The sequence below is a fragment of the Chelon labrosus genome (genome assembly GCF_963514085.1).
Source record: "Chelon labrosus genome assembly, chromosome: 10".
Lineage (NCBI taxonomy): Eukaryota > Metazoa > Chordata > Actinopteri > Mugiliformes > Mugilidae > Chelon > Chelon labrosus.
The window spans coordinates 17,181,565-17,203,058 of record NC_140360.1 but is presented as its reverse complement, the minus strand read 5'-3'; the positions used below and the strand labels follow the sequence as shown (position 1 = coordinate 17,203,058).

The 21,494-nt window shown below is 43.6% G+C and overlaps 2 protein-coding genes across 2 annotated transcripts; one reads left to right on the top strand and one right to left on the bottom strand.

The window, feature by feature from the left end:
- The first annotated feature begins 561 nt into the window (after positions 1 to 561).
- rbm38 (RNA binding motif protein 38) lies at positions 562 to 16,976 on the top strand. Its single transcript, XM_084553139.1, has 4 exons — positions 562 to 1,241; positions 2,524 to 2,647; positions 4,334 to 4,388; positions 15,379 to 16,976. The coding sequence occupies exons 1-4, from the start codon at positions 1,020 to 1,022 to the stop codon at positions 15,728 to 15,730; spliced, it is 753 nt and encodes a 250-aa protein (XP_084409265.1). The 5' UTR covers positions 562 to 1,019; the 3' UTR covers positions 15,731 to 16,976.
- A 2,940-nt stretch (positions 16,977 to 19,916) lies between these two features.
- mipb (major intrinsic protein of lens fiber b) lies at positions 19,917 to 21,138 on the bottom strand (the record flags this gene model as incomplete). The annotated part of the gene is made up of 4 exons (XM_084552882.1): positions 19,917 to 20,102; positions 20,217 to 20,297; positions 20,382 to 20,546; positions 20,779 to 21,138. The coding sequence occupies 4 exons, from the start codon at positions 21,136 to 21,138 to the stop codon at positions 19,917 to 19,919; spliced, it is 792 nt and encodes a 263-aa protein (XP_084409008.1).
- Positions 21,139 to 21,494: the final 356 nt, after the last annotated feature.

The window sequence follows — 21,494 nt, the reverse complement described above, 5'->3', positions numbered from 1 at the left end:
TCCAGAGATCACCCCTCAACTCTTCTTTTAGCTCGACTACAAGATGTTTTTTTACGATACACCTCATTGTAAATAACTATTGGGTGGATTGTCATAACATTCTTCAGAGATCGATTTCCAGCTATGGGATGAAATGTAATAATGCATCTAAAGTAAATAACTCCATCGGGCTGCCAGTAGAGAGTTAAAGTAGTATGGCTGTAGTAGACCCTGGACTGAAGGTTGCCAAATACTGTCTGTGTAGTCTCCATGTCCTTCACAGGCCTTTACAGCACCAAGTCAAGCCAATTTTTTTTGATAATATAAAATATACTGCAACACCAACCATGAGATCTGGTTGCCACAGCGTCCTAAACCATCTGGTGCGTTTACTGCTCCTAAGTCAACAGAAGCTATTAAATGACGGTGTAATTAAAACTTGAGTTAAAAAATGAGGCTTCCGTCTAGTTTTGCACAAGAGGGCTCCGTTTCTCACGTGTCTAGTGGCTTGCTATCAATTCTTTACATCTGTTCTTCTCACCAACTTTCCTCGCTGTCAAGAGGCCTTCATCCACATACGCGGATCTTTATGAATCGCCTCATGCCTGTCTGTTACTAAACGTTTGGTCCTCTGCAGAAGGCATGAAGCCATTCAACAGTTCTGTTTCATTATTTCAGCGGCCATGTGGGGGTTTCCTGTGTGTGCGTGCAGCAGAGGTTGGGTGGAGCAGGAGGCGGGATGCGCCGATGGGAAAAGACGCACCGCTCGTCTATTGGACCAGACTCACGAGTGGGCGCATGTAAGCGCCCAGCGGAGCTTGAAGACTTTGCCTCTTTTTTTTTTTTTCCGGGACAGGAGACAAGAGAGTCCAAGACACCTGTCAGGAGGACTACGCGTCCAAAAGCTGCTGTATGAGGCAACCGGAGGCTGCGTGTTTCGCCATGGACGCGCTGTTATCGTTATTCTAGTCAGTCGGTGACCGCGGAGCGTAAAGTTATTCCGGCGCTGTCTTGTTTTTCTTTGTGTTACATCCTCTCTCATGAGTTCGCCGCTGTTTCTGGGTCAGCTGGTCGGGGTCCCGTTTGAAATAATGCACCCCACCATGGAGAAAGACACGACTTACACCAAGATTTTCGTCGGCGGGCTGCCTTATCACACCAACGACGCTTCACTTCGGAAATATTTCGAGGCTTTCGGGGACATCGACGAGGCGGTGGTGATCACGGACAAGCAGACTGGAAAATCCCGAGGATACGGCTTTGTGAGTGTCAATAAAGTTCAAATGTTTACTGGTAGAATAAATGAAGAGATGAAAAATTGGACTTTCATAAAGGTTTTTTTTTTATCAGCACTTTAATTGGTCAGCCATGCGGCTAAAACGCACTAGATCCTCTCTGTTGCAGCCGGTAATGAGTTTTAAGTGACTTCATCTTTATTTTGTATCGTGTTGTGTTTTATCACAGCACTTCTGCAGGAACCTCTTTTGTTCTTGGCCTTGGAGGCTGCACACACTGGCACTTTGTTCAAGCAGCAGCCATGTGCAGCGTGTCTGGTGGTGGCAGTCACATGCTGGAAGCATGAGCAGCAGGTTATTTCTTATAAGTGTGTCATCAATTATCTCTGCAGTCCCAAAAACACAGACACATACGCGCTGCTCTGTGTGCAGCGGCAGCACACACACACACACGCACACACTTGAGTTGGTAATAAGCCGCTGCAGCTGTGGACAGATGTCTCTTTCTGTAGTGTGAGGAGAGGAGGGCGGAGGGGTCCCTGGTGTCAGAGGTGTGACATGTCAGTTGGCTCTGCAAGATAAGGCTGCAGTAGTTTCATTTTGACTTCCTCCCTCGCAGCCCTTCCCCCTCTTGTTTGTTGGAGTGGCTGTAAGTTGGTGTGTGAAAGAGACAGAGAGATAAGAAGGGAAGGATTCATGTGTGGTGGACTTCAAATTTTCTCTCCCTCTGCATAGTCAGTGACCTGAACAGCTGAGGTGACAAGTGTTGAGCTGTTTCCTCTGATTTGGGACACCGTGCTCATTTTAGAGTTAATTCTTGAACCATCCTTCCTATTATTTGCATATGAATCTAGTTTCTGATGCCATGAAACGAAAGCAAGTGTGGTCTTTTTTTTTTTATTTCACTGTCCTACTTATTGGTTGAGCTGTCTGCAGCTGTGGTTTACCTTGTATATTAAGTGCAGCAGCACTGTGTGTTTTCCCAGTCCTCAACTCACTGACTCAAGGTAGAGTCCAGTATCTCATCCGTGGCAGCCCAGTCTGAAACAACAAACCCTGCCTCCTACATATCATATCTGCCCACACCAGATCCAAAACGCTGATTTCTCATTTTACAAAGTGGAGTCAGAGTCCTCTCTCTCATATTTACCAAAAAGACTGAATCACACAAGGAGAGGCGAGGACAGAAGCTCCCTCGGGGTCACCCCTCTCTGTGTCTGAGATCATGCTGACATACAAAATGTAGAGAGAGGCGTTCAGGCGTTTATCAGAGGGGTGTTAAACTGTAATTCTTTGATACTGTCAACAGGTGACCATGGTGGACAGGAGCGCAGCAGAGCGGGCGTGCAAAGACGCAAACCCAATCATCGACGGCAGGAAGGCCAACGTGAACCTGGCGTACCTGGGAGCAAAGCCTCGCAGCTCGCAGACAGGTATGAGTGACTGATAGCACACACAGAAACACAGAATCTAGAGGATCATCTCTGGGGTTTTTCTATCTGCTGTGCATCTCCCTCAACCTGTTTGCAGGACTCAACCCCATCCCTAGAGAAGATGTAAAGCTTTAGAAATCGCACACTGTCTGCTGTAAACGGTATTGTGCAAATTATTACAAATAATAATAATAATGGAAACACATTTTAATTTAAATGTATTTGCAAAAGACCCAATGGAGACACTGCCAATAGCAGAAGAGCCTATATTACAGCCTCTGACACTGGTGTGTAAGACCATTTACCAGTTATTTTAGCATTTATTTACTAAATGAAGGCCAAAAATAAGTTTTAAAAAGACGACCGTATGTGAAATTATTTTAAAATTAAACTACAGAGCCAGTGTTCACCTCGTATGAAGGGATGTGTCATCCACTGGGACAGTACGGCTCCCTCATGGGATTTTAATGGCCTTTGGACAACAGTGGATGTTCATGGCGCCAGGCTCATTTAATAACATGATCTTTTCGTCCCATGTAAACAACTTGGAATAGGATCAAAAACCAAAAAGACTTTTAACCAAGTGAAGCTGTTCTTATTTTGATAAAAGAGGCTAAATGTTCACTGTTATGGATCTGAAGCAGGTTTCAAGTGCATGTTGGTTTTCACGTTTCACTAAAATGGGTGGAAACCCATAATGGATGACAGCAATAAATACTGTATATGTACAAATCTGAGGTTAGTTGAGTAAATCATGGAAAACCACTGGTATGCTTGTCACCCAGCCAGCTGTCTCTCTGCTCATCCCCACCATACGTTCACTCATTGTGTGCTTGAGTTTACACACAGCTTTCCTGCCGCCAGGCCTTTTCAGAGTTATCCACCACCGCACATGCTTCTTGCTTCCCCCTCTGTGACGTCTGGGCGCACACCAGACCTCGACAGTGTCTCTCCCTCGCTGCTTCATTTTAAGCCGAAATGCCATCGAGTGTAGGTGTGATTGACAAACAGTGGCGCCAACAACAACTGGCTGTGTGTCCTTATTCCTGGGCCGGCGCTGCGACGCAGCTCTCCAAGCATGCAGCTGATGGGAGATGGCAGCGCTTGGTATTTTGTTATTGTGTGTGAGAGTAGCGAGAGAATAGGAGAGGGGAAGAATGCGAAGAGCAAGAGGGGATGGGACTGTTAAGAGCAAGAAATAATAATAGCACGCCTGTCTCCTCTTTGTCCTGGTGAAGAAAGAAAATATATACGTTTGAACAAAAGAGGAGGGGAGACGAAGTCATGGCAGTACAGTAAAAAGAGGAATGAGAAAGGAATGAATAGCTGGAGGAATGTAGAAATGAAGTCAGAGGAGGGGCAGGGAGGAGGAGGAGGAGGAGGAGGAGGAGGATAAGTTTCTCTTTTCTTACTCAGCCTCAGCTGATTCCTGGTGAAGTCTGGAGCCTCCGAGGTCACAGATGTTTGCGAGCAGTAGAGTGCATCATTATTTGTGTGAGTGTGTATGCCGAGGGAATAACAGTCAGTCTGTGATAGTCCTGTATACACGCCAACATCTGAGAAAAACAAATAGAGACAGAGAGAGCCAGCTCTGTCCTCTGTCTGTCTGTCTGTCTCCATTGTCTGTACTGGTGACACTGTAGTTGAAATATCCCTTCTTACCACTGCCTCTCTCTTTGTCTGCAGGCCTTTCTGTGGGAGTTCAGCAAGTACATCCTACGTGGGCTCAGAGGCAATATGGGTAAGGCAGAGAAGAATCAATACCACTGTTTCCACCTCTCACTCTCTCTCTCTCTCACCTGCCTCGTCTACACAATGCATTTCACTCCTCCGTCCTTGACATTTGCGAGCACTCGCTCCTGTTCTTGCTCTCGGGTTGTGGTAGTTAGTGCCACTCTGCGCTGTGAAAGAAAGAAAAAGCTATCACAGCACAAATTGATGTTTGTTAAAACACTTCCAAGAATGTATTCATCCCTGTATCTGTATCTGCACACGCATCTTCTTTTGTCTTTCTCTTTCTGGTCTATTAAAGCTCAGTTCTGAGTCTCGCTCACGCATGATTTGGGCTTCACTGAGGCAACAGTCCATTTAGTCAAACCTCCCCTCCGTCTCATCTTATTCTCTCCTTCACACACTTCCCCACATTGGTGCACACAGGGAGCGCTGCATCAACAGACAGGCTCTCGCGAGTCAACGGAAAGTTGTGTGATGTGAAGAGATTGTCGCTAACCCTTCGGTGACTTTGGGTGAATTAGGCCAGTGTTTCCAAAAGGTCACAACACGGTTGCTGCAGTAGGAAATATAGGAAAAAACACGGTCACACTGACACACACTGATAATGCAGGCTTACCATGTGGTGTGTTAGCATGCTAACGTTTGCTAATTAGCGCCGAAAGTGCAGCTGAGGATGATGGAAATGTGTTGTCGACTTTACAATTCAGCAGCTACAGTATTCATGGCAACCAACCAGTAATTCTCACGTCATTTCTCTGAAAATGGCAAATTTTGACTAACTTTCATGATGGTACAAGAAGGAAAGATGTAGGAAACATGAATCAATCAGATGTAGGAATCATGAATCATGAATTTCTGTATAATGTTTGCGCCAGTCCACCGGCCGATACTGAGACACTTCACAAGATAAAATATAAGTCATTCCTACATTTGTGCCAATGCATCCAGCAGATTTTCAGATGTTTCATAAGATAAACTCAACAAAAGGTCACAAGCTCACGGAAGTCAGTCCAGTTAAGAGTTCAGTCCTCTGGGGACCATGATTCATGATTGTCTGTAAATCGTTATTGTTAATCCATGCGATCATGTATTTAACAGGACAAATGAAAAACGTCCTTCCTGCTGGTGGAATTAAACATCACCTCACATAAATAAATGATGGATCACCAGTGTCACCAGGATTCATCCAGTGGGGACCATGAATATGCAAAATGTCATTGCAATCTGTGCAATAACAGTGGAGATAAGTCAGTCAGAGCCATTGTTGTAATCAAGAGTAAAGAAAATGATTTTTATTTGTCTAATATGTGGTCGTTTATTGTGATATGTAGTGTTGTTTCAGACTTGTTCCCTTGATTTAACTGCTCATGACTCACTGGCAAGGAGGGGTCACGATCACTTGAGTAGGGCTTTACCCATATCTCCTTCTGCTATTGTACTAGAAAACTGAATGTCCAGACAGGCACCTTGGGTGTGTTGGCGACCTGCTGGTGCGGTTTCTCAGGAAGAACTCGACCTGCTAGGAAAATCATTGTAATCCACTTGTGACGGACGTTCTGCCTCAACATCCACAGTCTCCCAGAGTTTCAGTGTTAACAGGGAAAGGAAACCTTAATGAGTCAGTTCCTGAGTGACACATGGAGCGTGATTCATACCCAGGGCTGTAGAGAGACACTGGTTGAACCCAGTTGTTGTGTGACTCCTCTAACACTTTACTTGACTCTGATATTCAGTGTACCGCTGCTGAGGAGGTGATTATAGATGAGGATGTTGTTAGCCATCGCAGCTGTCTGTTTGAGTTTGTTCTCTGTGGTCAGCTTTTATTTAGCGGCTTTTTAAATCAAAGAGAGTATTGGTCATTGGTCGATAACGTTTTACAGAATGAATCTTCAATATTTTAGCAGGACTTTAAGGAATATGCAGCGTTTTTTAAAAAAAAATAAAATGTTTCTGAAGATTGACAAGCTCTGATCCTACAGCGAAAGAAAAGTCCATTAAAAACCTCAACTGTTCTGAGTGCTATTAATATTGCAGCCCTCAATTTCTGAATGAGTGATGAGGGAATTGTGGCTGACCCAGTTGAGTCTATGAATGAGTGATGAGGGCTCGATAGGAAGCGTCTCAGAGTGAGGGCGGACATTCGGGGCGGGGGGGGAGTCGGCCTTTTAATCTCTGCTCACAGGAAGATTCACAGTTTGACACCTCGCAGGCCGGAGCCAAAGAGGTGAAAACATCACCTGGCACATTAGCCGAACTCGGCCGGGAGGCAAACACAAGGGGTGGCACCTTGTCCGTCAGCGTGGAAACACCCGCAGATTAAGAAGCCTGTAACTGATGTGTGCAGTTAATTGTTTTAAATATTGATTCAGAGTCGTTTATCGTGCAGACAATGTTAAATATTTGCTTACTTTTAAACTTGATGTTAAATGGGAGTTTTCAAGAATGCAAGCCACAAGCTGACGTGATGGCTTACTGAAAATGGGTTTATTACTGTTATTATTTCAACTTACAGCTCACACTGATCAGCTGATAGATTAGGTTACATACTCAGTTTGTCATAATCAGTTCAAATCCTCTGTGGCCTTCAGGTGTTTGTGGTTGTGTAGTACGAGCCAGACTATCAACTCTGAATATCTCTTCATCTGCTGCTCTGATTTAAACCATTACATTTTATTATCTCACAGACTCATCAGCTTGGAAGTGCAATAGTTAAAAGGTGTAATACCTCCTTAGTCCCCCAGTTAACCGCCTCAGCGTTATGCACTCTCCAGTAAACATGGGTCAGTTAGGGGGGAAAAAAATAATGTGTTGCAGAAGAAGAAGAAGAAGAAGCGATACCAATATGACTGTCACAGTGTCTGCCTCAGGAGAGCACAGCTGCAAGAGGTGTTGCGCTTCCAGTGAATGGCTGATTTCACTTTTTGTCTGTTTTGAATCCCTACTATCGCTGTTAACGTTGTGCGTTGCAGATAACAAGCAGATAACAAACCGCGCTTCTGTTGAATGTAGGAAAGTCCTACTAATGTTTGACATACGTTACGTGTTCACATGAGTGATAAATAAATATTTTTTTCAGTTTCGTACATGCAGTGTTATGTCCCGGCTCAGATCTCTCTGCTCCGGGGCTCGATGTGTCTTTGACATGATCAGTATGACTGCAGTCAGTTTCAAACGTTTCTTGGCAACGTGAGGGACTTTTATTTTAGGAGCAACTACAAGAAATGGCTCGGGGTTTCAACAGAGAAGTGCTGTTGAGAAGGAATAGTAGTTTGCAGTCTTTAATCACAAAATTGCTGGGTCAGCCAGGTGCACCTTCATGTGACAGATCATTGATTTGAAATTTTCTTTTTTGCAAATTTTAAATCTTTATCCTCATCATTATGCAATTGAATTAAATTATTTTTTAAATAAGATGATGCACACTTATATAGGCAACTATTTACATATTGTATGTAAATTTATATGTAAATGACATAAAGAAATAGTCACGGTGCAGCAAGAAACATAAACATAACTATTATGTTTATTACCTATGTACAGGAAGATGTAAAACGGGTAAATAAATATAAGGAAAACTGAGCTGAAACAATTTTATTCTTGTTGAAAAAGGTCACATCTGGCAGATGCTCGCTTAATGAGGCTGGTGAAGACTCCAATAAGGATCAGGCCAGCCGGATTTATGCATCCCTAAAAAGTCATATGAAGGCAGACAAGCTAAACCTTCATTCAAATTTGTTTCCTTTATATGCAACGCCAGAGTCACTGTGGCAATTATTTTTATTTTAGCAAGAGAAGTGCAAAACTGAAACTGTGCCGGAAAATAATCAGATCTCTTTTGTTTGTCAAAGGTCACACATTTTGCCCAGCAGCAACTATAAAGCTGATTAACTCATTATCACTGGCAGGAAAAAGATGCAAAACAACAGCAAATTGTTTGTTTTGGTGGGTCAGACTATTTCTTGACTCTGAGAAATGACCTAACCAGCCTGTAACGTGTTAATTAGTGCTGGTAGGTGGGTTTTATTAAGGTAAGACGGAGCCAGACTAGACTTTCCCCCCCTTCACCATATTTAACACATAATAAATATATATGTGGGAGTTTTCTCATCCAACTCGGAGATGATGAAAGCAGATAAACATGTCTTTTTAAATTGTCAAACTCTTCCTTTGAACATAAAATCTGTCTAAATGTGTCTGCAGGTCTTTTGTTGCTCCTGCTCTCCCTCTGTCTTTGTCACCGCGGGGCTCCCAGTGGGATTCTGCCTCTGTCTGCTCAGACAAACTCAAACACAGTAAACAGCAAATATCAAAGATAAACTCAAACAAAGCACAGCGCTGTCTGCTGCTTCCGCGTATTTGCTTAAAGTTTTAAGAGGACAGAGGACGGGCTGATGCCAAATGTAGCTTTGAGGTAAAGCTGAGACGGGGGGAGGAGGGTGGCGGAGGGTTGTTCTCGTTCGAGGGAGTCGGGGGGGAGGCATCTGTCGCCCACGGCTGCCTGCTGTCTGCCTTCAGCACCCGGTTTCTGCTTGGCAGAAGTGAGATCCATTTTATGAAATAACGCACATTCTGGTGTTTATTTTTTATGACAGAAAGGAAAGGAGAGGAAGGAGATGGATGTGTGGTGAGGCTGTCTAAAGGTGGAGGGGCTGCGGTGGTGTTGTTGGTCGGGGGTGAGGGGGGGTGCTTCCTGTTGAAGCAGTGGAACAGAGCGGGGGAGGAAGGGGTGACACAGACATACAGCACACCTGTGGCCGGGCGTAGTTGTGGCTGGGTGCAGTGAAGCTTTAGGGCCAGCGGTAGACGTGAGGGACTTGTGTTTTTGTGAGTGTGAAATATGTTTATTATAAATTGCTCCTCGGTGAAACATCAGCGAATCGTAAAACAGCCTCATGTCGGCTCCTTTTACGTGTTCACGTCCTCAACTGTCTTCTCTCTTCGTCTGATTTTTTTTCACTCTTCCCCTGTTTCCTCTCATCGCCCTCCCCCTATAAATGGCCTTTCTTTCTCTTTCCTCGTCTCTCTTACTGTCTGTCTGCCGAGACGTTTAGGTATACAGCGAAACCCTCAGGTGGATATTCCTCTTACCCTGGGACCCAATTAGAAGAGGCACTTCTGTTGCACGAAAAGCCTAATTTAAAAAAAAAAAAATGTAAAAAAAAAAAAAAGGATCATGTTGTTCAGCTGTCTGTTAAAAGATGACTCACATCTCGATCCACAGTTGCATCTTTTTTTTTCTTCTTCAGAGCCTTCTTGTTTTTTTGGGATGTGCGTTGCATCGCTAATCTCGGCTGCCGCTTCCCCTCCTTTGTCTCCAGTTGGAGGCATGAGCCGAGGTTGACAAACAAAGTGAATAGATTGGGGCCAATTTTTAATGAGCTATGACTTTAGCATTTCAGGCTAAATCAGCACTTCTGTATATATCATGGCCTGCAGGCGCCTCACATCAGAAACCTTCCCAACTGCCAGAAGTGTGACGAGCGAAAGGCACGAAAGGAAGAGGAGCGGCGGCAGACATGTGATGTTTAACAAACGACTGCTCTGTCAAAACATCCTAAAAGTTGATCCAAATCCAAGATTTCCATTTATTTGTTTTTTTTTGGTTTGTTTCTTGTTCAGATCACATGTCTGCCTGGAACCTGGTCAATTGATCCGTCAGTGAAATATTTGTTGTGAAGGAAACGCGGCTTAAACTCTGTTTAATGTGATTGTACAATGAAAACAAATACAACTCAACTGCAAAATGAGACATCTGAAGAAATCTAAAACAGTTAATCAAGGAAAATAATCATCATTTTAAGCCTCAGTCAGAGCAGGAGGACTGAAGTATTGTTTTTATATCTTCTCAACATCCTCTTGTGAGTTAGAAGAGGAACAAAAATATATAAAAAAAACCATACATCTCCATTAACCAATAACGTGTGAAATTAACAACGATATCAAACATTTTAAAATGCGGTCAGATAAGGTATTTACAGCGTTACAACAACAGAGGGGATAGAACAGCAACAAACAGGATCAGTACAAGAACCCGTTAGACAAAAAGCTTCAGAGCAGGGATAAAGTTAAACTAGAAATACATTTAAATGATGAGAATAACAAAATATTTCAGTCTAGTTCCAACATGAAGGTTTTGAGGACACCTGACATAGATTAACTGTGTCACATGACTCCCATCTGAAAGTTCAACGGGACATTTTTAATCCTAAATTTCATAAATTCATTTGTGGCTTTCAGACGCAGACTCCTGTAATGTTGATTAAATTATATGTTAATAATAAGTCGGCGCCTGTCCAGGGTGTACCCCGCCTCTCGCCCGGTGACAGCTGGGATAGGCTCCAGCCCCCACCACGCGTCCCTTCACAAGACAAGCAGTTACAGAAGATGAATGAATGAATGAATGAATGAATGAATGAATAAGTCAGCAAGAAAGAAAACGTGGAAGCGAGAATGGGACGACAGCGTATAATGACAATGTCCACATTCTCCTCCTCTCCTCCCTACTTTTCTCTCACCAGCCTGCCTGAAGCAGATCCCAGGTTTCTTCCTGTTAAAAGGGAGTTTTTGAGTTAAAAATTACACCAAGAGAGTAATTGAAACAATGAAAACCAATGAGACGTGTGCATTTGATGAGATTGTATAGTTTTAAATTTGGTTCATGGATGAATTGGCCCTTACAGTCAATGAAGCTGTAGCTTTATTCCAGTTGTTTGCACTCCAGATAAAAGCGAGTCACTGACCATCTTCATTATACACACTACTCAACATTTATGTCTCTCCAGCTCTTCAAATTAAGAGCTTTGAATTAAGGATTTTACTTAAAAATATTCCAAAATCCCACTTTATGCACACTGATACTTCCCAGAACAGGATATTTTAATTTGGACGTCATTACACTTACTGGAAAATCTATCCGTGTGTAGTTTGCACTTCAAGCACCAACAATCTGAGATGCACCAAAATTACCAAGGCTTACATGATCATATTCAGTGAACATATTAGCCGTTTCACATTTTTTCCCGTATCGAGCAACCCCGTTGGAATGAATCAGATTGAAACGTCTTCCTCTTTTGCTGTCATGAGAGCTGAGTGTCCAGTGCTTATGTTGGCCTTTCTATCGCTCGCCCTCCCCCAAGCCGCGAGTGCCTACCCAGAGAGGACGGAGGGTCATGCGTGTGCGTCTCCACGGGTGCGCGTTTGTCTCTTTGACTGACTCACCCTCCTCTCATCCCTCATCTGAACTATTAAAAGCGAGGCTGTCCTAAGGCATGAGGGATGTGATGGCTGATCCCTCACCTCCCAGCATCTCTCACTCCTCGGCCAAGGAGTCCTGACTCTGACCCTCAGAAAAAGAAACGCTGCAGATGTTTGGTTTGGTTTTTTTTTGTCCTCTTTGGTCCGTACATCCTATCTCTTTCATCCCCTGCCTGGGTTTGAGGGGGAGTGCGGCAGAGGAAGATGGCTGTGAGGGAGTAAACCCAGGGAGGGGAGGAGGAGAGGAGTCAGTGGAGGTTATTCTGCTCTCATGGGTCTGTTAGCGAGCGTGCACCCATGCAGCTGCGCCAATTAGCCCTGCCCTGCATGAACCCCCACTCACCACACACACGCACACACACATCTTCTTCTAAGCTGCTTAACTGACTACACACTATTTCTTACTTTCGATCGCCTGATTCAGTTTCAATTGTGTGTCTGTCTACATCTCCGGGGCGCGTGAGTGCATGTATATATACATGTTCGTATGACAGCCAGCGATGATGCCAGGCACGGGGAGGAGAGGGGCGAGGCGAAGCTTCCTCTCGTACGATGCCGCTGTCACATTGGATCAGTCAGGTCTCTGCACAGGCAGGCAGCAGCACACAGCCGTGGGAATGACACTGCACTTCTGCTCTGGGGGACGAGAGATGGGATACTTAGGGGTCGAGGGGGCGCGTTTCAGCTTTGTTATGACTTCATATGCAGTTGCATGTCGTTAGATTGCAGATTCTGTCTCTGTCGCGCTTTCCCGGAGAAGCACTGCCAGTTTTCATTCGTACAAAGATTCAGTCGTTTGACATTGTTGTTCCTTCTTTTCGTTGGTTTTAAGCTGTTAAAATAAATTTGTTATGAAATAACACTGAAGATGTTTAAAATTTGCCAATACTCACACATACAACGAAGAGACAACAATCAAATACATCTCTGTGTTTGATTTCTTTTCCATAAAATTAAGTAGCATTGCAGTTTAGTTTTTAACCATTATTACGAAACTGTTACTTAGTCTCTAATCTACAGTTTAAATAGACAGGAGTAACGATGTCAGTTTTCACTTGAGTGTTTTCAGTCTCACTCCTGAGATTAGAAGAAGTAGATCCACTGTTTTCCCAAAAAGTGTTTCTTATCCATGGAGCTCAAGGTTGTTCATTATGGGCTGACGCTTGTTACTGCCTGACTGTTGCTATGTTTTCTTTACCTCATACTAATTATAAGCCAGTTTTGAGTCAGCAGTTGGTTTGCGGTGGAAAGGTGACAAATACACAGATAGAAAGTTGTAATGGAAACTGAACTTGTCATTTCAAATGATTAAAATTAGTTGTGAAACACGGAGAACATTCAGGTCAGAAATGATTCCCCAGTACGTCACGGTAGTGTTTAATAAGTTCAACGAAGCCAGGTTAAATGAGTTTACATTCATATGGGAGTATACTGGTAGGCGTACTGGTGGTGTGTGTCAGTGTGTTGTGTATACAGCCGAGTTGGGTGTGGACATGCCCGTTGGCTCTGTGTTTGTTGTGTAATCACACCTGATCCTTGCTCTGGTTCTGTTTAGGGGTAAGCAGCAGCAGCAGGTCGCCTCCGATCAGCTGCTCAGCCTCAGTGACAAGGTTACCATCAGGTTAATGGCTTTGACTGTAGGGGCTGATCAGTGTTAACCACTGTCACGTTCTCTGGTTTTTACTTATACACCCGGCGTAACCCAGTTCCTTTGATATGATCGCGGATGCTTTTGCCAGATGTAGCTGAGGCAGTTCAGGTTAAGTGGGCAGCCTGAGGCAAGGGCATGACTGAATACGGGAGGACAGTAGAGCGTTTTTTTTCTCTCGTTATTGCCATGGCTCCGAGGACCAACAATCTCTTACAATGCATCTGTTGTGACAGGCTGTGTTTGCGCGTGTAAGCGCACAGGTGTCCTATTCAGAAGCAGGAAAACAAATGATTAACGTCAGGAACAAAACCACTAGTGATTCAGAGTAATTTCTTTTAAATTCACATTTGAATTTTTTATTTGGATCAAAGCAGCGTTTTACACATTTCTCAGGCAGTGTGCTAATTAAACTTAAACACAAGGGAGAAGGTCTATTTTAAGGTAACACTGCTGATAATTGCTCTAAAGGAGGAAGAGGAGGAGGAGACCAGTTTTATAGGACTCAGTATTTGTGATACAACAGAAAAGAGCAGTTACTGAAGAGTCTGTACGTTTAGTGATCCCTATTACTGTTGTTGTTACACTGACACAGAGAGACACTGTGAACACACTTTATTCTGACGTTGCCATCAGATATCCAGATACAGATATGGATCCTTTTTATTCTCGAGCCTCAAGAGAAATATCTGTTCACGCGTTATCTTCCCTTCCTGGCCCATTCATATCTTGTTTTGCACTTGGGCTACAGCGGACAAAGAAAAAGAAACCAATCCTGGGGGGAACAAAATGTCTGAAAAGGTCAAGAAACATAGAGGACGTCTCAACCGCGGGTGCATAAGAAAGAATAACTGGAGAGAGAAGGAACAGGACGGATAACTTGAAGTTGACAGCTAAGCTGTGATGTTTTGTGATGGTGCTCTGAGTTCCATACTAAAAACATGCTGGAATAAAGGGGCTCATGTTTACATTGTTCATAAGGAAAGCCCTTATGAACTGTCAGTTGTTTACTGACATTTCCAGTAATGGCTGCATTGTCTGAGATGATATATTATGATTCAGTCGCGCAAAGTTTCCTTCACAATTTTATAATATGTCTGAGGAAAACGTTGATATTCACTAATGCCTAATTCTTTTGTTTGCCTTTGCATTTCCTCCATTTAATTGCTAATCTGTTAGCCACGGTAGCTTCTAGACACCAACAGTTGCCTAGCAACAGTGTCTATGTTACCACTTGAACCATAGACAGTATAAAGATACTCATATGAAAGATACTAATATATACTAGAGAATAGATTTTATACAGCACAAAGCATTCTGAGCTGAACTCATGAGTTCAATTGACCACAACAGACATCTTAGTTTAGTATGTTAGCATGTTTGCTAATTAACATTAAACACAAACAAATTAAGGCTGAAATTAAATTGTACAGTCAGAGGATCACCAGTTTATCCTGATGCCATAACTTTGTGTAGCAAACATAATCCATCTGATAATATAAAACAAATCTGAACATTTTCTCGTAGGATAATGCAGTGGCGCCCGAAAGAGACATCAGTTAAATTTAAATCGTTTACAGTTTAGTGGCATACAAGTAGCTGGATGCATACATGGATATATCAAGATTGTGTTATTTATTTGAGTAAATTCAGCGGTGAGGCTTAAAGAGGTCGCCAAAAGACGATGAAAGAGAAAGTTAGACCATGTATTTATATATAAATACACAAAGAATGCAGTTTCACAAGTTTTTTTTATCAAGTGGGGTTGTGTATCTATAAGTGTACTTACTACACGCCACACACCAGGTGATCATTTTCACAGTACAGTTTACTATTCATTATTAAATGAATAATTGATTCAAAAATTTATAATTTTGCTTTTAAATGTCATGTTCTCAGATGTGGGACTTTCATATTATTCATTAAATTTAATTGTTTTGAACTATAAATCGATGGTCTATGGTGTTTTCTTAGACCAAACAATTACTCAGTTAATTGAGATAATAATGTTCAGATTAACAGAAAGGAGTTGTGACAGCTCTGCCTGTTTATTGACCTGACTCTAGTCCTAACGCTGGTTCCTCTGTTCATCCAGGCTCGCCCAGCAGTACGTCTACCCCCAGGCGTTCCTCCAGCCCAGCCTGCTGCTGCAGTCTCACCTCAGCCCCACAGCGGCAGCGCTCACCTCCCCTTACCTGGACTACAGCTCCGCCTACAGCCCCTATGCCCACACAGGACTGGAGCAGTACCCCTACACCCCTTCACCGTCGCCCTCTGCTGGCTACCTCAGCTACAGCTTCTCTCCCGGCACGCCGGCGCCCACTCTCACCACGTCCCCGACCCCTCCGGCTGCCATCCATCCTTCTCTGGCTGCACTCACCACTGTGTCTGCCGCCCCGCAGGCCTTCCTCCACTACCCCCTGCACCAGCCCGACCGCATGCAGTGAGCAGCCCTGATAAAGGCTGCAGCTGCAGACCTGAGGATGCAAAACAGCGTGACTGTTGACCTGTGACATCATCAGAAGGAGACTGGATAAGTGGGAGAGAGTGTGATGTAATCAAAAGGGCTTCTCGAATGCACTCTCATTCCTGTTTTTTTTTTTTTTACATATTATTGTTGTAATAGTTCATGAAAAATGTTCTTCTGCTATTGTCATCAGCGTACACTCTGAATGTTTATCACAAGCGGCAGAAGTCAGAGACTGGAATTAGACGACTGGTAATCTTCTGGGTGTTTCTCTCCTATCGCTGAGTTTGTTGGCAGTCTAACTGCTTCGAGAGCGGATGGGTAAAGACAATGAGAAATATGTCTGTTTGACGTGATGCTGCAGCTGCAGTTTCTCCAGAGGACTGAGCTGAATGCTGGACTTTAGCCAGACTGAGAGCCAGTTTCTCTTTCAGGTCCAATTACCTCCTCTTCAAGGTTACCTTTCTGTCTATGGCCTTAGAGATCTCTCTCTGTACCTGGTTCAGTTTGTCATTTTTATTAGTCTCTCATGTCAAATGAACAAAATGTTTATTATGCTGCCCTTTGTTCCTTTTATCTACCGCCGGCAAGTTAAAACATGGTAATTATCATACAATATGCAATTAAGATGACAAAGGATGAGCATAAAGAAGGTAGACAACACTGGTTTATTGTTTTATTATTATTATTATTATTATTATTATTATTATTATTATAATTGCTACTGCTAGAACATTATCCAGACTAGGACTTTGTTAACACTTAAAACATTCGTCACAGAACTTCCTGTAGCTGCTTTTTAGACTTTCTTGACTTGTAACTTTTGGAGAAAGAGCATCCACGGATTTGATGTTTGGGGACTGTTTGTTTTTGTGATATTCAGTTACATAGATGTCAATACATATCAAGTAAACGTGTTTGGATTTAGGTGCCCTGAAATGTGTATGTATGTGTGTGTGTGTGTGTGTGTGTTTGCTGTCTGTGTGTGAGTGAGAGAGAAATAGATTGATTGATGCAGTATACGCCAGTGTCAGGACGGAGCTCCTTTTTTCCAGCCACTTGTACTGGTCAGAGTCGTTTCATTGTTGTTTTTTTTTTCCCAGCTGCAGAATACAGACAGATGCTTCAGCGATTATAATGGAGTCTCTCGGTGCTGTGGCACCACCTTAGTTGTCCAAGCCATCACATTTTAAACAAATATGCAAAATAAAGTGAATATTTCTAAATGATGGGACATGCTATCTTTCTTTCTGGATTACAGTAACTGTGAGAACTAGCTGCTGCATAAACACAACACAACCAGCCCCGAGAGTCACAGATGAGTCACTGACATTTCCTTATGCTACTGAGGTACTTTACACTGATAAACTGTAAGAGGTGTTGAGGAGTAACCCGTACAGGAATAACTCAGCGTCTGAGGGAACATGTTCACTGTCTTGTTCGATAAGAAGACATCGCGCCACGTTTGTGCAGTAATTACGAAACTGCACCCACTTAACCCGCTAACTATCACATTAGATATTGTTTGTTTAGTCTGTACCAAAACAAATGCTGGGCTTTCTTTTTATTTTTTAAAACCTGTGGTTTTATATGATGTTATGTGCCACAGCTGGATGCAGTAACTGCGTAACTGTATCTGATGGTTACCTGGCAACTGTTCCAGGCCCCCCAAAAATACTCCATAGAACATAAAACAGTGAATCAACCTTTTTTCTCTGCAGACATTTTGAGTTGTGCATTTCCACTAAATGGAGGTCTTACATTCTTTGCTTTCTGGAACATTTAGTGGAACTGCGCAATCATATATTTGCCCGTACGGTGACAAAAAGGACTTTTATTGTTTGAGGTGTTTCACCAATTAAATTAAGATGTAATATTGCCCTTTTCTGCCCTGTTACCAAGCTTCACTCTGACCTAAGTTAATGTGCTTTTGGCAATTGATTGATATTTACTGAATGGTAACTAATAAACTAGTGTAATCCAATAGGTGGAGATTTTGAGCAAAACTGTTTTTGTTGTTGTTTGTTTAAAACTGTAGATTTTGACTTATTGCCACAGCAAAGGCAACATCTGGTTCCCACCTGTTAGAAAGTTGACGGATGATGTTCTACATTTCTCTCGATGTCAACAAATTCCAATAATCAGCATGTTCATCCGCTTTCCACCTTCACTTGACTGTGAGGCACATTTAGCCTATTTTTTAAGAAAACCTTTCTCTAACATACACAATTTTGTGTTTGCCAGGGTCTGTTTTCACTTACAGATTCACAAACATTTGACGCTTCTGCGATATGTGACATCTACTCAAAATACACTACAATGCAGCAGTTCTTCACAATGAAGGAACATGTCATCTACTTCAACAATGTGGCTCATTTATGGTTCTCATTTAGAGGTTTTGGGCGACAGTCTGAGGAATAATATAGACAATATTTCTTGGTTATTTTCTGCCTTGTCAGCACTCTTGAGGGTGAAGTCTGTGTGTGCTTCACTTATCAGCTGTGATGCACAAGAAGAGAAAACACGCATGTGTCAGTTTTGGCCATGTTTCTTATCTAACTTGAGCCACAGTCTTGCTGTGGGGCGTGTCCTGTTTTACCCAAACAACCCCTCCCTACACACATCACACTACAGTAATATATATATTGCAGCATGCTTCTGCTTAAATGACACGTGTTTCTGTGAACTGTTGTACTTTTTTTGGATTTTTATCCAGAAATCTTTCAGATTCTGATATTAGATGCGTCAGTCTGTCGTGGGCTCTTTGCGCCCTCTCCTGGCCGTAATTATTTAATGCAACTCACACTTTAATACATGCCTAAATCCACGATTAAATCCATAACAAATACGATATATGATGAAAAATGAGGCAAACCTTGTGTCAAGTTTTTTTTTTTTATGTTTATTATCATTGAAAGTTTTATTGAAACGCCTTGTGCTCCCAGTAAGGATCAAATAATAAAAGGAGACTCGATGTAAAGCTCGCACAGCCGATCTGCAGACCTACTACTGAAGTCTGGGATACAACACTTGCTTTGGATTGCGCTGGTTCAGAACAAAAAAAAGCAGATGGTTTATGTAAAAATGGATATCATAGCAAATAGCACAGTGAGGGGAGGAGAAATGATCTTTAAAAACTGACGACGAAATGAACACAGTCGTCGGTACGAGACAGGAGAGCGGTAATGGAAATAAAAACGAAATAAAAAGTACTGTATCTGCAAATCGTGATCGCACACGTACACACATATACACCCACTCACTTGCAAACACACTCATACGCACGGGAGGGCGCGTCCACACATGCACACGCTCGCTCGCATGCATACGCACGCACGCACACACACACACACACACATGCACACATGCTGCAGAGGTGTCCACGCACACACAAACACAAACCCACAGATAAAATGTAGTGATTGAAAATACTGAAACCCTGGTCAAATCTAATGGTGTCATACATCCATGTCTTGTGTCTGAAGTGCAGAAAACAAAACAAAAAACTAAAATGGAGATAAATCCTGGTGAATAATGAAAAGCATGCCCATCTTCACTGGTCTAACCCAACTTGAAATGACCACAAACCCAGAGTGTTGTCCTCTCTGTCCTACCCACACCCCGACCCTCACCCCTCTACTCCACCCACTCCTGCCCCATGCCCTCTTGCCCTTCTCATATCATACCCACATCCCTGCCTCACCCTTCACCCTGCCTCCACTCTCTCTCCCTCTGCAATACCTGCCTCCCCTAACCGTTCTGCTGGATTTCAAGGTTTCCAAGCGTCACTGCTTCGCAGACGAAGGCCTGGCTGATAGGAGGAGGAAGCGGGCAGGAAGGGAGAGAGACGAGACGGCTACTGGTTCAGGCTCTGGTCACCATTTATCAAAAACACAATGTCCAGTTCAGAATACAGAGTGAGGACTGGGGGTAGAGGAGTCTTGTTGTGTGTTGAGGTTGAAGATGGTGAACCTGTACATGTGTCGGTTTTTACAGTTGAAAATCGTGTTATGTGTTAGTCTACGGGTGAGTATTTAGGTTAGTATAGTGCGATGGTGTATGAAGGAGTGGGGTGGGGGCAGCGGAGGTGGTGTTGGTGTAGCTCAGGGCCTTGTCCCTCATTCCTCGTCCCTTGGCCCCAGTTAGAGAAGGGGACAGGGGCCGGTTTATAGGGCTTGCGTCTTGAGCTCGATGGGCTCCCCGCGGGTGTCCTGCTGGGTCTCGCTCTCTGGAGGCCGACTGCCCTTCAGTGTGGCCAGGCGCTCGGACAGACCCCTCATGCGTGGGAACAGCATGAAATCGTACAGGAGGGCACCCATGGCGCCTCCTATCATAGGCCCGACCCAGTACACCTGCCGGCAACAAAATAAATAATTATTTATCACCTCACATACAGTTCAGTCTGCTGAGAGAGAAGTGAAAACTGAAGGAGTGACTGGTCTCTCTGGCTTATTTTCATGTCTTACCCAGTGGTTGATAAAGTTTCTGAAGAGTATAGCAGGGGCGAAGGACCTAGCAGGGTTCATGCCAGCACCGGTGTAGTACATCTAAAACACAAGACAATTATCACTGCACTGTGTTGTAAAATACTCATCTGCACAACTCTGGAATAGTTTTTCCACGTGTCTCACCCCCATGAGATGTCCAATGGTGACAGAGAAGCCAATGGAGAGGGCAGCAGATCCCAAACGTCCATTCCTCCTCTCATCGGTCACAGCGAAGATGCAGATGACAAGTTGCATGGTGAGGAAAACCTCCACAGTGGTGGCCATCCCCAGGCTGATGCCAGGCTGCAGCTGCAGAATGAAATTATTTGCATGAATCAGAAAGAAGTCATGGTAGACATTTGGTTCAAGAGATGCAGTCAATATGTGCCAGTTGACTAGGCTTGTGTAATTAGATGCTCTTTTATTTAACAAAATTATTCTTACACTAATTTCCCAAATGGTTGAGTTAAAAAAAAACAAATTAACTGAACTAATACTGTTACAGCACTTGTTTCCTGAGACATCCATGTTGGGTCCTTACCGTGTTCATCGCCATGTTTCCCCTCATGTTGCCGGGCGTGACGCCATACAGCACAGCAGCCCCAGCTACAGCTCCCAGGCACTGGGCAGCAATGTAGAAAATGGCACGGAAAAGAGACATCTGTGAGCCAACAAGGTAGGCAAAGGTTACGGCAGGGTTGATGTGGCCGCCGCTGATGTGGCCGATGGACTGGATGAGGGTGGCAGCTGCCAGTCCGAAGCACAGGGCCACATGAAGGACATGATGAGGGCCCGTGGTCCAGCGTAGAGCAGCACCCATGCCGAAAAACACAAAGAACATGGTCCCGAAGAATTCTGCAAAGACTGCCCGCCAAAAATTCATAGACCGGAACTCCCACATGGTGCCTGTTGACTTGAGCCTCTCCACCAGATGAAGACGATTCTTTGAAAATAAATCTGGGTGATTTTAGAAAAGGGTTTGCCTTTTCAGTCCTCTTCAAACGTAGAACCCCAAAAAATGATCTCGCTTTTGTAGTCAGCTGAGTAGGCCGACCAAAAGCACCCAAGGAGTCAGTTTAAAAACAAAGGAATTCAACAGACGAATCCACGCTATGGATCTTTACCGACCCGTGAACTCAGTTGGTAAAGTCAGCTTCGCTTGCCACCTCTGTCCACCTGTCGCAAAGACATAGGTGTGAGATAGTGAGGGAGTATGGGTAGAGATCTCAGGTGGGATGAGTTGTCAAGAGGAGGTGG